The following is a 22192-nucleotide window of genomic DNA, read 5'->3' on the forward strand; positions in this document are numbered from 1 at the left end:
CATTGAATCAGGGGTCAGATAGCTTAATGTTTTTCGGGAATATTCCATGAAGAAACATCAAATGTTCTTGAAGGAAAATGCTTTTACAAAATACATGTGATGAAACGCTGGAGTCGGCAGATACATAGCATTGGGGCTATATGAGGTCAATGATCATTTCTACATATATTTAAATACATATTTGATAATAGATTAGATGTATCATTATTAAGTAAGATTAGTATGTATATTTAAAATGTGTTAAATGTGATGCCCATTATTTATAATTTAAATGTTGTTTCACTAAATATTGCTTTCCGGCTCTTGTATTTGAAAGCATTCAGATCAGACTCGGACATCCATTTTTCTCAAAAACTATCCAAAGAAAAATCCAAAACAGTTTCCATATTTCAGTCCATACCATCCCTCCTTAGTCAATATACTTATATCATATATATACATTACTCACATAACTGAGATTCATTGCAATACCATCTAGAATTAAATTGTCAGGCATATCATAAACTAGTAAGCAAATGCGTTCGTTTCCTCGAGGTTATTCCAAATTGTCACATAAAGAACTTCAGGACATCTCATACCTGGAGTCCTTTGCTTACATAGTTTTATCACAAAAAATTGACCAAAGGATCCATTTCTCCATATCATCGTTAGCCCACTTTTCGCAACATTTCCTCCGTTCATTTTCAAAGATTCAAAATTCTAAAATTTCCAATTCATATATATTTCCAGACAGACCTAAGCATCCATCAAGTCTTTCAGTTCATCTTGGCTTCTCAAGGCTCTGAATCAGATGCCTTATTCGAGTTATGTTTGAAGACGCTATTTAGGTTGCCTCGTTAGTGAGGAAGCCATGAATACCTAAATTAATAGCAGCAATATAAGCCGATTCAATATTCAGTTCCAGTTGCTTGTTATACTTCATCCAATGAGTATTACACGAAGCCATTGTCATTCTGCAAGAATGAAAGTATGTGTCACCGCTTTTGAAAGTAGGCCACGCTTTGTTCCTACATTTTTCTCCTCAGTCGAAACCACTGCCGCCTCGGCTGTGTCGTGTATGATTTGTATCTTTCTTAATTATATTACTTAGATACCATCATGGAATCAATTGAGGTCATTTTTCTCATGCACAATCCAGAGTATAAGATAATATTTCTTACTCTTTGTTCACTTCCTTCTGCCCAGTGCGAAAACTATCGTCCTGATTAGTTTAGCTCTGAATAGGACCGGGAGGGTATTATACAATATATTCCCATTTCGGCAATTTATTCAGCAATCGGGAATTGATGTTCTTTCTTCTATCGCCATTTACATTTCTACTCCATTCAATTTACACAGAAAAGTTCCACTTAAAATGATTCCCGACACATTGAACTTCTCCCTTTCGTCCTTTTTGAAATCCGAGAATCCATCTCTAAACTGAACTTTCCAAATGGGACTACAGCAAAACTACCTCATATGTTTGTGGAAACCGGTGGATCTCCAGAAAAAAGTATATGGAGCACGTGCTATTAGGATTAATGTGACCAATTTTTCTCAAGTCATAAATGGTTGCTTGTCTTGTGTCGGAATTGTGCTAAATTTTGAGTCTTGCTATTTTCCCACACCTCGGCCAAGTGAAAGTTTAGATGAATGGCATTGCTCCATTTTGCTATCATTTCTGCTCGGCATGTCGGAGAAAGCATTCCGGGAGGATTTATGAAATTATCATTTGCAGATAAGCGTCTGAGCGACATGCGATCTCATTTATAATACGATTTTATGAAATTTTCACAGCTCCGGTCGTATATCATTTTGACTCTACGATTATGATATTTATTGCAGATGCTCATAAAGAGGACTTCGCAGGAGCAGCGAGATGGGATGGAAAGGACGCCGCGATACTCTGGGCTTACCCTTTGAATGTACCATAATATGATGGCAACGTGGATAACATTTCATAAAGGGGGAGGCTAATTTTAATATGAGTTCAAGGCGTTAAGCCACTCGATAAGTGTGGGAGTATGAAAGTGTACTGCAGTCCTCACAAAAGACTACATAAAAGTGTCGCGACACAATAAAAATTCATTTACGTCATGGGAGGGGGTTTAAAGTGTGCAGGTCGTCGAGGAACATGATAGGAGCATAGAAGCTTGTGATATCCAATATAATTCGAAACACATCAATTCTGGGCGAAGTGGCTTGAAAGAATGTAACAGAGACGATCGCGTATAGTACGCATATGTATATTTATGCATTTTAGCTGAAACATTAGCTTTTTATTACGCTTAATATAGATTAAGTGGTAAAAAGATGATAGTAATAATAAGTTGAAACGCTGATCTAAGAGTAATGATAAATGGATATCCGCAGAGCCCATAAAAGTATAAAAGAAAAACATATGCAATGCGGTATATCTACTTCCACCAAGTTATCATTTCCATAAAGCAAATTTGAAAATAAGTGGAAAACCTGCGCTTCAGGTATGAAAGGTGTTATGTAGTTCTTATATACGAATATTTGAGTAGACATTTGCCTCATGCATACATAGGCCATAATAGAGATATATGCACATACTATGTGTAATGATAGAGTGGATATTGGAGATCAGGTCGATCATCCTGAGTGGCCGATAACGACCTAGAGGGCAGAGCTATCCCAAAAATCTAAACAAATTGGCTAAATTGACCGTGAAGGTCCGCCCACAGGCTCGGGAATGTGGGGGGTCCTTTGAGCGCTTTGATCCCTCACGCTTCACTACTACAAATCAACGTGTCTATTCCGATGCGTGGGTCCGCACCGGATTCTAAAATGGACGTTAATTAGGATTTCGCGACGGCCTATCGAATGATAAACAGAACGCGAACTAAAATTGGAAATTAGAAAAGAAAAAAAAAACGGCTCGACCGCGCGCGTGGAGCGATCAAGGAGGGGAAGATCCACGACGGATCACCGTCTCAATTATTGTCTCTTCCGCCTCAGATCTTGTATGAGGCGCGGCCTCTGAGGTTCCCACCCTTCCTCAACATCCTCAGGTCAGTTATTCATTTTGAGGATGTCCCTTTCCCACTGACTTTCCTTATGATGGAGAAACGATCTCCTCTAACACGATTACGAAGTGAAATTAACCATTGTTAAAATATAAAATAAAATAAAATTTCATTCCGTGATTGAAACCATGGGTCTCTGGTTTTCGAATCGCACATTTTTTTGTTAATCACTGTTAATTACAACAGTTTTCGACCGTTGTAGAGATAATATTAAGAAATTTCCAAATGTGGTCCATTTTAATTAGCGTAAACTCATTTGCATTTGAAGGAGGGCATTTTTCCTTGTCGCTGGAAAGTGACCAGACTCGCGTTGATCAGTAAGGGTAAAGGAGACCCGGAGCTCCCGTCTGCATACCGACCGCTGTGTATGCTTGACACGGCCGGAAAAGTGCTCGAGAAGCTCATCAGGAGTAGACTCGCTGAAGCGATCCGTGCTGCCGGGGACTTATCCGCAAGGCAGTTCGGGTTTAGAACAGGGAAATCTACAGTGGATGCTGTTATGGAGGTCGTAGATGCGTTTAATCGAGCCGGGGCACACAGCCGCCGATCTCGACGGATAGTGCTCCTCATAACGCTTGATGTCAGAAATGCCTTCAATTCCGTAAGATGGACAGATATGCTAGGCACACTAGAGAACTTCTTTCACGTGCCAAGCTATCTCTTGCGGATATTGAGGGATTATCTGAAAGACCGCTCCCTGTTCTATGAGACGCTAGAGGGCCAGAGGAGGATGGAAATCACGTCGGGAGTAGCGCAGGGATCCATCCTAGGGCCGGACCTCTGGAATGCTTCCTACGATAGTCTGCTGAGACTCGATATGCCCGAAGAGTCGCGCCTGGTCGGTTATGCAGACGACGTTGCGGCACTTGTTGCCGGACGCACTGTTGAACAGGCGCAAAGCAGACTTGGCATATTGATGCGACGGGTAAGCGGATGGATGACTGCTCGCGGTTTCAACCTTGCGCTGGAAAAAACCGAAGTAGTCATCCTGACCAGAAGGAGAATCCCGACCTTGCGTCCCATATCGATCGGCGAGTTGACTATAGAGTCAAAACCAGTGATTAAATACCTTGGTTTAATGCTCGACTCGAAGATGAGCTTCTTCGAGCAAATCAAAGCAGCAGCGGACAGGGCTGCAGCAGGAGTCGCGGCCTTGAGTCGGCTAATGGCGAATGTCGGGGGCCCTATATCAACTAGGAGACGTCTCCTCATGGGAGCAACGCAGTCCGTCCTTCTCTATGGTGCGGAGGTATGGGCTGATGCCCTTGACAAGGAGGTGCATCGTAAACGCCTCGCTCAAGTGCAGAGGCGGGGAGCTTTGCGAGTGGCGTCTGCTTATCGCACGGTCTCCGAACCGGCTGTGATGGTGATTGCGGGAGTGATCCCCGTTGCCCTCCTTGCCAAGGAGCGCAAAGCTATCTATCGCCGTAAGAGCGAAAGCTTAAGAGAAGTGGTTGCCCGTGAAGAACGTCAACGCACCCTTAACGAGTGGCAACTTTCTTGGCAAAATGAGCCAAGGGGCAGGTGGACTGCGCGGCTCATCGACAAATTAGATCCGTGGTTGAGCAGAAAGCACGGTGAGATTGATTACTTCCTTACCCAACTTCTAAGTGGGCATGGAGGTTTTCAGTTTTACCTGCACAGGGTTGGGAAGGCGCCATCTCCTGATTGTGTGTTCTGCAATAGAGTGGCGGATGACGCTGAACACACCTTTTTCTCTTGCGAGAGGTGGGACGGCCTCCGCCAGCAGCTTTATGCAGACACGGGGGAGCTCTCTCCAGATAACATTGTGCGAGAGATGCTGAAGAGCGCTGGCAGCTGGAATCGTATTGCGCATTATGTTCGGGCTCTTCTTACTACGAAGAAGATTGAACTCGACCGGCAGAGGGATCGGACGGTAAGGGGTTCCCTGAGCTAACAACTCCCTTCCTCCCGTCCCCTCCCGTTGGTGAAGGGAATTCCCTGACTTGAAGGCTCCCAAAGCCGGGAGAGCGGGAGGGCTAGCCCGAAGTAATGTGTCAAACGGTTCCAGGCTAGTTCTCTGATGACAGGGAGGTGTTTAGTTGGTAGTCCGCCAGCGTGCTGTTGCGGGAGTCCAACACTCTGTGCGTAAACGCATTCACCTACCCTACTACCAAAAAAAACTCATTTGCATTTAAACGCCTCGAGCGATTTTTCTCCTCGTCAATTTTCACAATCAATTTGCTTTTTCTAGAAACTTCTCAGATACATTTCTATCGCTTTCGCCAAACGCACAGTACGACAAGAACCCTGCGAACTAGGGATTTTCAAACTTTGGTTGCTCGAAGCAAAAGGGCGGACGAGATTCACGAATTCAGAACATTACACCTAGTAGAACTTTTGGAAATGTTTTAAAAAGGAACCCTTTATCTTCCCGCGCTGCTTAGCAGTCCTCCGCAAAGGAAGCTTCTCAAAATCTTTTTCCACAGCGTTACTTCACGGCTGGTCCCGTTGCTAATCCAACCTTCCACTCCTCCACGAAAAAAAACTTCTCCAAAATCCTTTTCCACTGCGTCACTTCACGGCTGTTCCCGGTGCTAATCCAACCTTGCCTTCTTCCTCAATCGAAACTCCTCCAAAATCCTCTTCCCGCCAACCAACCTACTCTTACAAAAGCAAAACCAAAACTCCCCGTTCTTTTTTCGCGCACCGCTTCACTTCCCGCTACATAGCCTTCCTCACTCGCTAGGCAATGTTGCCGCAACATGCGCATGCGCCTGCAGATGCGGCAAATCATTCGTCTTTTGTCAAGATCAATTCGCCCGAATGCATTCAATAATGTGCAATTTGCGGCGAACATTAAGGCAATTGTACACTACTAAATGCATTGTTAAAGCAAATTAATTAAGAAAGAGCCGAATGAGATTCCGCTCCCGTCGCGCAGCCGCGGTCACTACATATGTCATCATCAACGGCCCAACAACCGGTATCCGATCTATCCCTCCCTTAATAAGGAACTCCAGACTCCATCCAGGTCTCCAAAAGCTGCCTGGCAAGATCTGCCTCGTCTTTTTTTTAAATGGATGTTGCCCTTATAGACTTTCTAATGAACCTAGGGAAAATAAAATGATCAGACGATCATCCTAAGTGGCCAAAAACAACTTAGAGGGAGGAGCTATCCCAGAAACCCAAAAAGTTGGCGAAATGACCGTGGAGGTCCACCCACAAAGACTGAAGCTCCATCAAAGTGCTCGGTTGATACGTTCTTGCACCCCACTGTGCTAGCCAGGCTCAGGAATGGGGGGAACGGGGTCCTTTGAGCGCTTTGATCCCTCGCGTGTCATTAGTACAAAATTAACGTGCCTATACCGATGCATGGGTCTGCACTGGATTTAAAAATAGACCACAAACAAAGAAATTCGTGGGGGCCTAACGATAAAACACAAAACGCGACCTAAAAGTGGAAAATAAAACATGTCGGGGAATCGGAAGCTGGACGCTTCAGGTGTGAAAGGTTTTGTTTGCTTCTTCTGTGAGTATATTTGAGTGAGTGAGAACTATCCCATTTGTACGCAGCCTGTTATGTATATGCATTTAGCATGTCAGACTACCCACTTTAGTGATATTAATACAATATTTGGTTGCAGTAAATTTACACGGTAAAGTCAGCTTTGAGCTACTGTGACTTCGTTGCTAATAGTATGATTTTCATCAAACTTTTATAACTCTAGGATAAACTTAAGGGCGGTTTTACTCAATTTCTCTAAAAATATGGTAATATACTATTATTAACTTAATTTGGGCAGATGTCGATATGGAGAGAATTTTGAAGCCTGGCCACCATATAGAGGCAGCTTTATTATTTTTTTTCAGATTTTTCGGTTGAGTAGTTTTTGAGAATGGGTCTTTTAAAGAAATCATCACTTTCCACCCCTCCTACTCCCGACCTTTCTTACAAATGTCAAAACCGCTTCGAAAAGTACTAATTGAGACCTTTCATTTGATACCCCACATGACCATATTCGCTAAAAAAAATTGACACCCTCCCTTTTGCATGTATGGGGATCACCTCCCCCCCTTAATCTCAACATAGAAGGATATCACTGCATGTCTGGGTGTTCACAGTTCCCACCTTCTTACTAATTTCGTGTCGATCCGTATAGCCGTTTCTGAGAAAAGTGTGTGTGACAGACAGACAGACCGACAGACCAACATTCATCATCATCATCAACGGCGCAACAACCGGTATCCGGTCTAGGCCTGCCTTAATAAGGAACTCCAGACATCCCGGTTTTGCGCCGAGGTCCACCAATTCGATATCCCTAAAAGCTGTCTGGCGTCCTGACCCACGCCATCGCTCCATCTTAGGCAGGGTCTGCCTCGTCTTCTTTTCCTACCATAGATATTGCCCTTATAGACTTTCCGGGTGGGATCATCTTCGTCCATACGGATTAAGTGACCGCCCACCGTAACCTATTGAGCCGGATTTTATCCACAACCGGACGGTCATGATATCGCTCATAGATTTCGTCATTGTATAGGCTACGGAATCGTCCATCCTCATGTAGGGGGCAAAAGATTCTTCGGAGGATTCTTCTCTCGAACGCGGCCAAGAGTTCGCAATTTTTCTTGCTAAGAACCCAAGTTTCCGAGGAATACATGAGGACTGGCAAGATCATAGTCTTGTACAGTAAGAGCTTTGACCCTATGGTGAGACGTTTCGAGCGGAACAGTCTTTGTAAGCTGAAATAGGCTCTGTTGGCTGACAACAACGGGGGTACTGACTTTCGACCCTAGATAGGAGAAATTGTCAACGGTCTCAAAGTTGTGTTCTCCTATCCTTATTCTTCTTCGTGTTTGTGTTTGACCACTGCAGTTTGATGTTGTTGGTTGATTCGTCTTCGGTGCTGACGTTGCCACCATATATTATATTTTGTCTTGCCTTCATTGATGTGCAGCCCAAGATCTCGCGCCGCCTGCTCGATCTGGATGAAGGCAGTTTGTACGTCTCGGGTTGTTCTTCCCATGATGTCGATATCGTCAGCATAGGCCAGTAGTTGGGTGGACTTGAAGAGGATCGTACCTCTTGCATTCACCTCAGCATCACGGATCACTTTCTCGAGGGCCAGGTTAAAGAGGACGCATGATAGCGCATCCCCTTGTCGTAGACCGTTGTTGATGTCGAATGGTCTTGAGAGTGATCCTGCTGCTTTTATCTGGCCTTGCACATTGGTCAGGGTCAGCCTAGTCAGTCTTATTAATTTCGTCGGGATACCGAATTCTCCCATGGCCGTGTACAGTTTTACCCTGGCTATGCTATCATAGGCGGCTTTAAAGTCGATGAACAGATGGTGCAACTGTTGTCCATATTCCAACAGTTTTTCCATCGCTTGCCGCAGAGAGAAAATCTGATCTGTTGCTGATTTGCCTGGAGTGAAGCCTCTTTGGTATGGGCCAATGATGTTCTGGGCGTATGGGGCTATCCGGCCTAGCAAGATAGTGGAGAATATCTTATAGATGGTACTCAGCAACGTGATACCTCTATAATTGCTGCACTGTGTGATATCTCCCTTTTTATGTATGAGACAGATTATGCCTCGCTGCCAATCGTCAGGCATTGATTCGCTGTCCCATACCTTGAGCACAAGTTGATGAACCACTTGGTGTAACTGGTCGCCTCCATATTTAACCAATTCGGCTGTAATTCCATCGGCTCCTGACGACTTAAGATTTTTTAGCCGAAGAATTGCACGGACTGTTTCTCCTAAACTTGGTGGTGGCAGTATTTGTCCGTCGTCTTCAGTTGGCGGGACCTCCAACTCGCCGATGTTCTGGTTGTTCAGTAGCTCATCAAAGTACTCAACCCATCGCTCCAATATGCCCATTCTGTTGGAAATCAGATTTCCCTCTTTGTCTCGTCAGGATGAGCATCGAGGTGTATAAGGCTTCATCCTGCTGACTTGTTGGTAAAACTTCCGCGCCTGGTGCGGTTGCTCCCTGTACTTTTCTAGTTCACAGACTTGTTGGTTCTCCGAGGCTTCCTTTTTCCGTCTGTGAAGTCGCTTCTCCGCTCGACGGAGTTCGTGATAAGTCTCTGCGCGTGCCCGCGTTCTTTAAGAATGCAACATTACTCGGTATGCGGCATTCTTCCGTTCCGTTGCTAGCTTACATTCATCGTCAAACCAGCCGTTCCGACTCCTTTTGCGGCTGGGGCCAAGTATATTTGTGGCCGTATCCATGATAACGTTCTTCAGGTGGTTGTGAAGATCATTAGTTGATGCTTCATCTCCAGGTCCTCTGTTGACTGCGGTTATTACGGCATCCATTTCCCTCTTATAGGTGTCGCGGAGGGTTGTGTTGTGGATGGCTTCAGTGTTCACTCTCACCTGATTGTCAGAGGGGATTCTAAGTGGTATTGCTATTAGAGCTCGGAGCACCATGCCAACGAGATAGTGATCCGAGTCTATATTGGCCCCCCTATATGCTCTGACATTCATCAAGGCTGAGAGGTGGCGGCGTTCGATCAACACGTGGTCAATTTGGTTGAAAGTGGTCCCGTCTGGAGAGGCCCACGTATGTTTGTGGACCGCTTTCCGCGCAAACCAGGTACTTCCAACAACCATTTCGTGTGACCCTGCTAATTGAATAGTCCGCAGTCCGTTATCATTTGTTTTTTCGTGTAAGCTATGGGAGCCAACGTATCGTCTGAATACGGGCTCCTTCCCTACTTGGCTGTTAAAATCCCCAAGTATGATTTTGATATCATATCTGGGACAGTCTTCGAGGGTTCTTTCTACTGCCTCGTAGAAGGTATCCCTCTCCGACTCTGCAGTCTCCTCTGTAGAGGCGTGAACGTTTATGAGGCTTATATTTCTAAACTTGCCTCGCAAGCGCAGAGTGCATAGCCGTTCGCTTATGCTTTCAAAGCCGATAACAGCAGGTTTCATTTTTTGGCTGACTAAGAAACCTACTCCGAGCACATGGTTTACTGGATGACCGCTATAATATATGGTGTAGTGGCTCTTCTCCAGGAAACCGGTCCCTGCCCATCGCATCTCTTGCAACGCTGTTACATCAGCCCTATATTGGGACAGGGTATCGGCTAGCTGCTTATCAGCTTCATCTCTGTACAGGGAGCGCACGTTCCATGAGAAAATGCACAAATCGTTGTTCCTTTGTCGTTGCCGGGTCCGTCGTTTTAAAATCCGTCCTATCAGAGGCTCCTGTTGTGGCTTCGTAACATGTTGTTTTCCGTGTAGGGATGTCAGCCCTACCCAACCTCCAACCTGGAGGACCAGTTGGTACAATTTGTCCCGTTTTTAGGCGCGGGAGACTCGCCTTCATCCTTCTCCGTCTGCAGCTTTTCGTCAAGAAAGAGCTCCCAGCGGTCACCACGTGGAGGTGGAGATAGGGTTTGGTAGTAGAGCTGTTGGTGTTGGTTCAGCAGGCATTTCCCAGGTTTTATGCTCCATCGTTGGTACCGATCCACGTTTCGCCCCGGGACCTATACTACCCAGACCAACATTGAACTGATTTTAAAAAGGTTTTATTTTGCAAACAAAACCTTAAAAATTGAATCAAAACAAAAAATTCAATTAAAGCAAAAAAATTTCGAGCTCACCATGGTGTGTATTTGTTGCTGTTTTATTTCTTTCTGTTTAATACGGAGATTGTTTGACTCAAAAGAATGAAGAGAAAAAATATGTATACGGAAATATTACTGAATTTAATGCAAAAAAAATATACCGAAAATCTTCTGGTTTGTTTTTAATATTCTTTCCAGGAGTCCTCCCAGCGACGCACACGCGAAGAGGAAAATGTCTCGCACACACTCAGACCAGATATTTTTTTAGAGGCCACAAATGCAATCTTCTATAAATGTCGCACACTCAATGGCGGACGTCTTCCGCAGCTTGAAACTAGAACTTTAGCACAAAATCACTAAACGATTGTTCCCGCGAGAAACTGAGGAAATCCACGTTCATCACAGAGCAAACTCTTCTTGGACAACCGTTTTGCTGTTCGTGAATTACGTCCTCTTGACAGACTATGATTTCTCTGGTTTTTTATCCTGCCATCTAACGCCCATGCACAAACTATCCAAAACTCAACTTCGTTATGACATCCAAAATTTTGCACCGCTCTCTCAGCAAGCCAATTCCCCGACCTTCCGACTACGCCTCCACGTCAATGATTCTTTTTTCTCCACCAACTCTCCTTCCGATTCACAGAGTTATCTGACTCTTGTTTGATATAAATTATCTATTCCGAGGATGGAATCATTCCTCAAGGCAGTATATTATTTTTCGAATTCTGGAAAAGGGAACTTACCTTCCTCTTGCCCAAAACCGAAATTCGGAAGATCACGAAATTAACACTAACTCTACTCTTTACGGCTCCGGCACAAACAATGACATTTTGAAATCCCACCGACGGTTGCTCAGCTGTCCACCCACGAACTGGTTCCCATGCCGCTACGTTCGCTTTGAACTCAGTTGAACTGCGAGAGTTCCTGTTGCAGCAACATGCGCGTCCGTCTACGCATGTGGCCAATCATTCCCTTCTGTCAAAATCAATTCAATAATGTGCAATCTGAATGAGATTGCGCTCTCGACGCGAAGCAGCCACTACAATTTTCTAGACTGGATCATCCTCATCCATACAGATTCAGTTACCCGCTCACCGCAACCTATTGAGTCGGATTTTATCCACAACCTGACGCTCATGGTATCGCCCAAAGATTCCCTTGTTATGTAGGCTACGGAACCGTCCATCCTCATGTGGGCGGCCAAAAATTCTTCGGAGATTATTCTTTCGAACACGGCTAAGAGTTTCCAATTTTTTTGCTAAGAACCCAAGTCTTCGAAGGGTACATGAGGACTGGTAAGAGCATAGTCTTGTACAGTAAGAGCTTTGGCCCTATGGCGAGACGTTTCGAGCGGAACAATTTTTGTAAGCAGAAATACTCTCTGTTGGTAGTCAAAAACCGTGCCCGCGTCATAGCTGTTATCGCTTGTGACTTTCGACCCTAGATAGGAGAAATTACCAACGATCTCAAATTTGTAGTCTCCTGTCTTTTTGCTTCCCGTTTGACGTTGCTGATTCGTTGGTTTTTGGTGTTGACATTGCCACCATATATTCTGTCTTGCCTTGATCGCCTGCTCAATCTGGATGAAGGTAGTTTGTATGTCTCGGGTCGTTCTTCCCATGATGTCGATATCGTCAGCATAGGCCAGTAGTTGGTCGGAGTTAAAAAGGATCGAATCCCTGATTTACCTGAGCATCACGGATCACTTTCTCGAGGGCCAGGTTAAAGAGGACGCATGATAGGGCATCCTCTTGTCTTAGACCGTTGTTGATGTCGAAGGGTCTTGAGAGTGATCCGGCTGTTTTTATCTGGCATCGCACATTGGTCAGGATCAGCCTAGTTAGTCTTATTAATTTCGTCGGGATACCGAATTCTCTGGCTATGCTATCGGCCTTAAAGTCGATGAAAAGATGGTGCAATTGAGGTTCATGTTCCAACAGTTTTTCTATTGCTTGCCGCACAGACAGTGAGTGAAGACTCTTTGACCTAGTAAAATTGTGGAGAATTTCTCATAAATTGTACTCAGCAACTTGATACTTCTATAATTGCTGAAGTGCGTCATATCTCCCTTTTTATGTATAGACAGATAATGCCTCGTTGCCAGTCGTCAGGCATTGATTCGCTGTCCCACGCCTTGAGTATAAGTTGATGAACCGCTTGGTGTAATTGGTCGCCGGTTTCTTCTGAACTAGGTGGTGGCAGTATTTGTCCGTCATTTTAAGTTGCCGGGACCTCTAACTTGCCGATGTTCTGCTTGTTGAGCAGTTCATAAAGAAAAGGAAAAGTTGATTAACGGTTTCATCCAGGGCAGAGGCAACTCATCAGACGCTTCCTCACCTTTGCCTTGGGAGCATTGTCACCGAAAGTAACGACAGATGGTAATCGCTCTATTTATATATAATCGCAAAAGCGTAATGGTTTCGAATAGCGGCAAAATTCGCTGCTAATATACTATTATTAACTCCATTTGTGCAAATATCGGAACGGGATTTATTTTGATGCCTAGATTTCGTTCAGATACACAACGGTGATTTTTTCAGATTTTTCGGTTGGATAGGTTCTGAGAACGAGATCTGTTGCACTTTTTGAGGGTCATGTTTTTAGCAGTCACTCCGCTACGTTTCACCCCATATCAAATATGTGGCCAGTATTGTACGGTGCTAATTGAGTCCTTTCATTTAATACCTCACATGGCCCCGTTCTGTAAAAAAACATTTTGCAGCCCCCCTTAAATTTAGCACGAAATAACTTGACATGCTTTGTATAAAGGGAACAACAGACTACAAGCTGTCACCAATTTTTGTGACAATCCGTCCACCGCTTCCGAATAAATCGGGCAGATAGACGTTTGAGGAGTTGTCAGATCTCCCATCAGGTTCTAACCCAGGTGGCAGAGACGGACATACCTATTGATGTGTAAATATGTGTCCATGCACTTTTCTTTTCTGACTGGGCATGGACTAGTGTTTGCTCATCTCTTGTGCGTGGACCAAAATGGCTATGGGCAGGAAACCAATATGGCCAAAATGATAAGGAGTAAAATTACAGAACCTCAGTACCGGCGACTTTTGGGAGTGAGAAAACGGGGTCTCGGCCGTCGATATCCCTCGACTGCAGAGCCTTAGCTGTGGACAACTTGGCTACCGCTGCATCTACTATTAGAAGTGTTTTAGATTTGGGTAAGGTCGCATTCAAACGAAGCACGACTCTGCCAAGAACACCAATTGCAAAGACAAAGAATGATGAGCTGAAGGAAGATAGCTGGCTAAAAAAGTCGTTTTCAACACCCATGGAATCTGACCAAGAGGTAGTCCAGCAGTGGGAAATAGATCCATTCAGGAGAAGATAATCAATTTTACGATCTTCTCCAATACCAAAGACGGCAAAAGGAAAAGCTAATGGGAGCTTAGCAACTGGAAAAGGTGAAGGTGTCAGTAAATGGGGTAAAATGGCCAAGACTCACCGAGATGAGAGCCTTTACTCAGAACAACTACCTTTTATGTAGTTTGGGAATAAAATAGCGGAGCTGTCCGAATTCAACAAGGACAAGTGCAACGTGCACCAAGGCGTTAAGAACATGGTGAGAACCATCAGGGTGCCTTACAATAGGTGGCCGCAAGGGGAAAGAAAACCTAAGGAAAAGCCGAACATCCCCAAAAGTATCACAGACCAAGTGCCACCAAAGCGCAAGGTCATCCACCCACGATCAAGTTAGAGAGTGCGAGACAAAGAGGGGGAAGCTTTAGAAAACCAGCAGGCGCTACAAAAGAAAAAAGTCCAACAAACGGAATTAAAAGTTCAGAAGGGGAAAAACATCTGCCCAGAATGGTAATGTGGGCAAACGAAGCGAAATCGAAGGAAGATAAAAGCGGTGGTTGGACTAAGGTCGTAAACAAAAGAAGGAACAAGAAACCAAAGGTGCGAATTCGCCCAGAGGCAATTGTAATATCCGACAAAGGAAATCTATTGTATGCGGAGATACTGAAAAAAGTGAAATCTGACCCCGACCTAGAAGACCTAGGCGGAAATATCAGCCAAATTCGGAGAACCCAGAAATGAGATGTCCTGTTTGAAAAAAAAACTGACGGCTTTCGTAATCAACTTATAAACTCACTTGGGGAGAATGCCGCAGTACCTTCCCAAAAACATGAGATCAATATACAGTGCAAGGATTTCGATGAAGTAACATTTGGAGAAGAAATCTGCACTGCATTGAAACAACAATTCAATTTGGAGGAATTTGGGGAAGAATCTATTGCGAGCCTAAAGAAAACTTATGGCGGTACTCAAACGGCCAGTAGAAAACTTAATTTCGAGCAGCGCATAGAGCATACTTTTAAAAAAGCATCCACTGCGAATATAGCTCTAGCAAGGATAATACCGGACGTAGGAGAGTCGCGGCATATTTGGAGGCTGCTCGTAGCCAGGGTGGTGGGTTCTATCTTGTTGTATGTAGCGCTGCATGTTTTAGGCAATGCACATAAACTAGGCGCGGTCTACAAAAGAACAGCTTTAAGGGTGTGTTCTGGCTTCAGGACCGTCTCACATGACGTTCCTCATCTCGGGAATGGTGCCGATTGACATCCTGGCAATCGAGATGATTGAATAAGCCGAAAGGGAGAGATCCTTTGGCAGATGGCAACAACGATGGGACCATCGGAGAGTGATTGGAGAGAAAGCATGGGTAGATCAACGACAATCTCATCCAGTTTTTCACTGGCCATGGAGGAGGCTATTTATACAGGTTTCAATTGGATACTTTTCCTAATTGTCCAGATTGCGACGGGGTCCCAGGAGAGGTGTTTCTATGAGGTAGGGGGGAGGGATTCGGAGCTGGATTTAGTGGGTAAAAATCCCACACTTTGGCGTGGCCGGGCCAGAACCTTTTGAAGATTTCCACCATCTTAAAAAAACAAAGATAGACAGACGGACAGATTTCACAAATTTAAGTAATAATTTCGATCTATTAGAGCGATTAATTCAGTCATTTTCGAAGTTGGTAAGGGTAACGGCACACACCCTGCGCTTCGTAACGAGAGAAAAAAGACCTCGCTCTTGGAAGGAGCGTAAAAATAGTGGATTATGGATGCTTCGTGCGGTATGATGAACTAAGTCTAACAAGGAGTTCGAGGACATCGTAAAGAATAGCTCACTGCCATAGCCCCTTCGAGTCCATCTAGTTATCTTCAAAGGCTGTTTGATCTAACGAATTATCGGCGATTGCTACAGCTTTTTGAACCACTGAGAGAAGAACTATATTCCCAGTGTGGGTCACTCATAACCAGGGCCCACTCTGTAACGACATAATTAATTAAAGCATTAAATCACTAACACTGAAACCTCCTTATAACCAAAATATTTTAGATCGTATCTCATCTCAATTCAAAAGCAGCGGAAAATATTTACTAAATCCAATAGCGTGACCGAACCCATTAAATTAACTTTTGGATATGAATACATATCACGGACGGTCTCCATACTATGTGGACTTTGGGGCGGTTACATTAAATTGTGTTGATTTATATCCCATAAAGCTTTCGCCAGTTCAATTTACACTGGATAACAGTCCATATTAATAAATCATTCATTCCAATTACACGATATGTGTGCATCCAATATTTAGTTCTGATTTGTGGTAAATGAGAAGTCATTGCGATTATAGTTCAGCTTATACGGGAATAAATTAAAAACGAGTGAGAGGAAATGTATTGTTGGAAATCATCTAAGATCAAATTATTAAAGCCGTGATTAATAGCAATTTTGAATATATAATGCATAAATAAATTGGAATCAAACATATTGAGTTAGTCACAATGTATGACAGCATCCTAGCACCTCCAAAGTCCTAATTAACTGTAACGTTCCTCCGAAGCTCCTCCTTCCTCAGCAGATTGTGGATCGCCCTCATTAATTTTTTAGGCACAGTACCCTCCGTGTCCGCTTAGGAATTGACTTAGGCCGTAGCTAACTTGACCGTTCCTTGGTTTGATCCATTTTGGCACGTCTGGAAATCTGGTGAGTCCAGTCCCTTTAGCAGAATCATCCCATCTTTTTGGCAACTCCAAAATCGCTTCACTTCGTAGTAATTGCCGACGATAAGTACAGGACTCGTGGATTGCATATGATGAATTTTATGCTCTACGATCGCCAGACCTGCGTCTTTTATTTCAAAAATTGTGTCGTTTGTGAGAACCTCGATCTCCTCAATATCGTGTGCCATGATGATTATTCCGATGTTGTCTGCGAAGCCAATGATTGTCACTCCGTTGGGCAATTGCAACTTCCCGAGCACTGATCCTTGTGGAACCCGCAAGGTGCTTTATGCGTCTTAGGTCCGTCATCCGAATCGTAACACAATAGCCTCTCTGGAGGAATATTTAGGAGCGCCAAATTTGACTAAACCCAAAATTATTTTGTTCCATTTTTGAAGTATTTTTCACGTCGACAGTAACCATCGCGCCCTCCCCCTCGGACACCACCTTATCGTGGTGGGGAAGCCTATGGTAGTCTACTACCACACTAAGGGTGTCCAAAATATGAATATGGAAACGGAGGATTTCAACTATCCAAGTGGTAGAAAGTCACAGACTTCGAATCCACCCGTGACCATAAGCAATCATGTCGCAGCCGAGGCGCGGATTTTAGACACACCCCATTCATACCCCCCTACGAAGAAATCTGTAGAAGGCATGCGATTCAATGGAAAGCTTGCATTTAGGGCCTATGGCGAAGTTAGCTAGAAAGGAAAGTACGGAAACTCTCAATTTAGGAGACACTGAATATACGACTACGGTCGACGCGTCCGCGGTACTACAGCCCAAATCTACCCGTAAACGGAGGAGGGAAGCTCGGCAGGAGGGAACTTCAGCCACTAAGGAAGAGAACTACATGCTGAATCCTGCCTGTCAAAACCTTCCCTTTCAACGTTACTGAAAGAAGCGGAACCAGCTCCCCTGGCTACGTGGGCGTTACTGGTTTAACACCACTATGTGGAAATAGATCCAAGCGGCCCGGACCCCATGAACCTGGAAAGACCGGGGCAGGAGAAGACACTGCGAAAACAGATGAAGCATCTTGAGAATGAAGACATGGCCATGGCTGTACCACTAGCTGCGGTAACGTCCAAAGGAATCGGACGCAAGAAAGCGGAATCTTCGCAGAAGTTAGAAATAAACTAATAACCACGGTGAGATCCAAACTGGACGCACCAGACCCCTCTGTCAGCGGTAATGCGCGCAAGAAGTGGAACACCAACATATCTGCGGTGGCCAATGCTTCATTGTGCTCCGCACCAGGGCTTACATCCACGCGTCCTGCCGGGATTAGGACCGGTTTGTCGGGATCAAATCAGCGAGAGAGATCTCAATGAAACTAGCCCTCGCATAGGAATACGGATACGAAGGCCGGAAATAAGAGGACGTAAGCACAAACAGGAGCCTCAGTTCTGAATTGTGCCGTGGGAGTTTCCTCCAAGAATGGTAAATGTCAGAGGGACAATTTACTATCCTCCGGGAATGCCTGTGGGAAAAAATGCTGGAGCCTAGAATGAAGTCAAGATTTAACAATCAAGGTTTTCGTGATGGGCTTCTCCATTTGGAGTGCACTGATGAGGTTGTCTTAAAGTGGCTCCAGCAGATAATCTCATCATCATCAGCAAGGGCGCAACAACCGGTATCCGGTCTAGGCCTGCCTTAATAAGGAACTCCAGACACGCCAGTTATGCACCGAGGTCCTCCAATTCGATATCCCTAAAAGCTGTCTGGCGTCCTGACCTACGCCATCGCCCCATCTCAGGCAGTCTCTGCCTCGTCTTCTTTTTCTACCATAGATATTGCCCTTATAGACTTTCCGAGCTGATCATCCTCATCCATACGGATTAACACCTCCATTTCGCCGATATTCCAGTTGTTCAGTAGTTCATCAAAGTATTTAACGCATCCCTCCAATATACAGATTCTATCGGAAAACAGATTTCCCTCTATGTCTCAGCAGGATGAACATCGAGGTGTGTAAGGCTTCATCCTGCTGAATTGTTGGTAAAACTTCCACGCCTGGTGCGGTTGCTCCCTGTAATTTTCAAGTTCGCGGACCCGTTGGCTCTCCCAGGCTTCGTTGTTCCGCCTGTAAAGTTGCTTCTCCGCTCGACGGAGTTCGTGATAAGTCTCGGCGCGTGCCCATGTCCTTTGAGAACGCAATATTACTCAGTATGCAGCATTCTTCCGTTTCATTGCTAGCTTACATTCATCGTCAAACCAGCCGTTCCGACTCTTTTTGCGACTCGGGCCAAGTATGTTTGTGGCCGTATTTATTATTGTTAATGCTTCATCTCCATGATCTCTGTTGGCTGCGGTTACTGCGGTATCCATTTCTCTCTTATAGGTGTTGCGGAGGGCTGTGTTCTAGATGGCTTCAGAGGTAACTCTCACCTGATTGTCAGGGGGGATTCTGGGGGGTGTTGTTATTCTATATGTTCTGACATTCATCAAGGCTGAGAGGTGGCGGCGTTCGATCAACACATGATCAATTTGGTTGAAAGTGGTCAGTCTGGAAAAACCCACGTATGTTTGTGGACCGCTTTCCGCGCAAACCAGGTACTTCCAACAACCATTTTGTGTGACCCTGCTAATTGAATAATCCGCAGTCCGTTAGCATTTGTATTTTGGAGTAAGCTATGGGAGCCAACGTCTCGCCTGGATACGGGCTCCTTCCCTACTTGGCTGTTAAAATCCCCAGTAGAAGATATCCTTGCCCGACTCTGCAGTCTCCTCTGCGGGGGCGTGAACGTTAATGGGGCTTATATTTCCAGGTTTCATTTTTTGGCTGACTAAGAAACCTACTCCGAGCACATGGTTTACTGGATGGCCACTATAATATATGGTGTAGTGCCTCTTTTCCAGGAAACCGGTCCCTGTCCACCGCATCTCCCGTAACGCTGTTACATCAGCCCCATATTGGAACAAGGTATCGGCTAGCTGCTTGGCAGGTACAGGGAGCGCAGAAAATGCGCAAATCGTTATTCCTTTGTCTTTACCGCGTTCGTCGTTGGATTATCCGTCCAGTCCGAGGCTCCTGTTATGGCTTTGTAACTTCGGTTTTCCATGTAGGGTTGTCAGCCCTAGCCAACTCCCAACCTGGAGGACCAGTTCCGTTTTTAGGCGCAGGAGATTTGCCTTCATCCTTCTCCGTCTACAGATTTTCGTTAAGAAAGCCCTCGCAACAGCCACAACGTAGAGATGGAGATCGGGTTTGGTAGTAGAGCTGTTGGTGTTGATTCAACAGACGTTTCCTAGGTTTTATGCTACATCGTGGGTACCAATCCACGTTTGGCCCTGGGACCTATACTACACTTTGACCACTGTATCCCTGCTTGCATGTATCCAGTATTGGAAATAAGGTCTCAGTCAATTGAAAGCCATATGCTGTACTAGATTCGAATAGCATACTCTGATCATGCGCACTGCCTGGTGCACTCTCAATAAAAGGAAACACTATTCCTTACTTGAGACCCGGCCGAAGTACCCTATTTAAACCCCTGCCAATTATTATAATGGAGGGTAAAGACTTCAGTCGTAATTGCTGAAAATTATGTCGATTTCATGAAAGTGTTGAAGATATATCAGAACAGTTTCACCATTCCCGAAAAGTATCTATAAAACCTCTGGGGATATTCCTTGATAGTTGTTGGCCATAACGCCAATCCAAACCGGTGAAGAAAAGATTGACACTTCGTTTCTTCGATTATTCGATTCATTATAATCAACAAAAAAGTTCAAAACTACATATCTTGTGAAGTTATTTGCCTATTACTGAACTAGAAACATCGAAGGCTCACGAATTGTTCTCCCTTAAATGCGGTTAAATCTGCAAGGGTTTAACGAAATGAATGATTTATGCCAAAATCGACGATGATTGTACCAATCCATTTGGGTTTAGATGAAGTTTCATTGAATCCAATGCTTAGACGATACCTGCCTGCTTCAAGGAGAGATGGAAGAAAGGACAGGTTTGGCGAGATCCCATTAATTTTAATTTCACCTTGAAAAAAAATAAAAATATGAATTTGCCTAAACTTGTGAAGTTACAAACATAAGGACATGCGTGATTGATGTTAGAATGCATCAAAAGCAAATTCTTAGCCATCTTTTCGAGTAGTTTGCCTGTCTCCCGAAAAGTCGACAAACGTTAACGACACCATTGATCACAAAAGGTTTCCACCCATTATACCATCGAAAACTTCTTATGTGAGCCTATAATACGTAATTTGTAAATATTCCATTGCGAGTACCAGATGCTGGTTTCGCACCAAAAATGCTTACATTAAACTTATGAACTGTTTGTTTGAGATACGTAACCGCATTGATTATCCCAGCTGTCCCACGAACGGCTTTTATGGCACAGGAGGTATTTGTCATCCATTCCTCACTGACTAAACAATTTAAATCTAATACTTTGTCGCCATAGACTCCCTAGAAAGCAAATTTTTATCTTTTTATTTTTTTATTCCCTCAAAATTTTCTCACATGGCTTAGTATGACCGTAGAAGATAGTGACGAGCAGAGAAATGAAAGGACCAGGAGCATATCTAATGAATGTCCTTTAGTTTTGGTAGTTTCACATTAACTGTTGTGAATGAACACCTACCTCTTTTATAAGAACGGTTTATTATGTTAGATACCGAAAAGATAAACGTATCCAGATATTTTCAGCTACACTATGAACTTGTATATTCATTGTTATTGACAACGCAAATTATCTAAAATTATCAAATGGTAGATATTTAACGTAATTGCGTTCGGCCGGAAGTCAGCAACATGATCTCCAAAATCAGGGTAAAGCTTCATAATATCACAATGCATCGGTTACAACCTGAACACAAGAATAGACTTCAAATTGACAATTCATACCACTCTAATTCCCAAAGTTATAAACGAATTATGTCTATTAATTGCCCTTAAATTAAAACACGATTTACTACGTTTAAACATTTTTAAAAGATTTACTACGAAAATCAAAAAAACCAAAAAATGACTGACGGTTTCGTCTGAAGCCACTCATTAGACGCTGCCTCACCTCTGCCCTGGGAGCAGCGTGACCAAAAGTGCCAACAGGTAGAAAAACGCTCCCTTTTATCATCGCAAAAACACGACGAAACCGTCAGTCATTTTTTGGTTTTTTTGATTTTTAATGCTTGGGGTGCTATGCTCCAAACTGGGGATCCATGAACTAGAAAACGTGGAAGTAAGTTACTCCTCATTTAGTCCGGTCCACCATCAAGTGGATGTGGACTTAGGATCCCGCATATCTTAAACAACTACCTAGATTTACTACGTTTAAAACAGGACTGGATTGTTTATCACATGCAATTTATTTGAAAATGGTTAAACCTATTGTCACCTACTTCCATTCATTCGTTAGCACTGGAAATAGATTTTTCTCAATAACAAATAAAAGGAGATAGTGCAAATTTGGAAGTAGGATACGACAACTAGGATGCGACAACTAGAGGAGTATTTGCAAGCTCTCTGTTAGAATTACGATATTAGCTGAAATAATCCTGAACACCCTGAAAGATTGATCGAACGAAAGCAGGCTCCGTTCGGATCATTCCCGAGCG

At 44.1% G+C, this 22192-nt stretch overlaps 1 protein-coding gene and 1 long non-coding RNA gene across 2 annotated transcripts in view; both read right to left on the reverse strand.

The window, feature by feature from the left end:
• The window catches only part of LOC119658270, a 37494-nt gene extending 26060 nt beyond the window's left edge, over positions 1-11434 (reverse strand). The window contains exon 1 of the long non-coding RNA XR_005250206.1: positions 11322-11434. This is a non-coding gene — a long non-coding RNA (uncharacterized LOC119658270). The remainder of the gene's footprint in view (positions 1-11321) is intronic.
• Positions 11435-20496: 9062 nt separating this feature from the next.
• LOC119658438 lies at positions 20497-21317 on the reverse strand. The gene is made up of 4 exons (XM_038065841.1): positions 21220-21317; positions 21099-21160; positions 20895-21044; positions 20497-20825 (listed from the first exon to the last, which is right to left on the reverse strand). The coding sequence occupies exons 2-4, from the start codon at positions 21156-21158 to the stop codon at positions 20697-20699; spliced, it is 339 nt and encodes a 112-aa protein (XP_037921769.1). The 5' UTR covers positions 21159-21160; positions 21220-21317; the 3' UTR covers positions 20497-20696.
• Between the last annotated feature and the right edge of the window lie 875 nt (positions 21318-22192).

Source organism: Hermetia illucens, chromosome 5 (genome assembly GCF_905115235.1).
Source record: "Hermetia illucens chromosome 5, iHerIll2.2.curated.20191125, whole genome shotgun sequence".
NCBI classification, from domain to species: domain Eukaryota; kingdom Metazoa; phylum Arthropoda; class Insecta; order Diptera; family Stratiomyidae; genus Hermetia; species Hermetia illucens.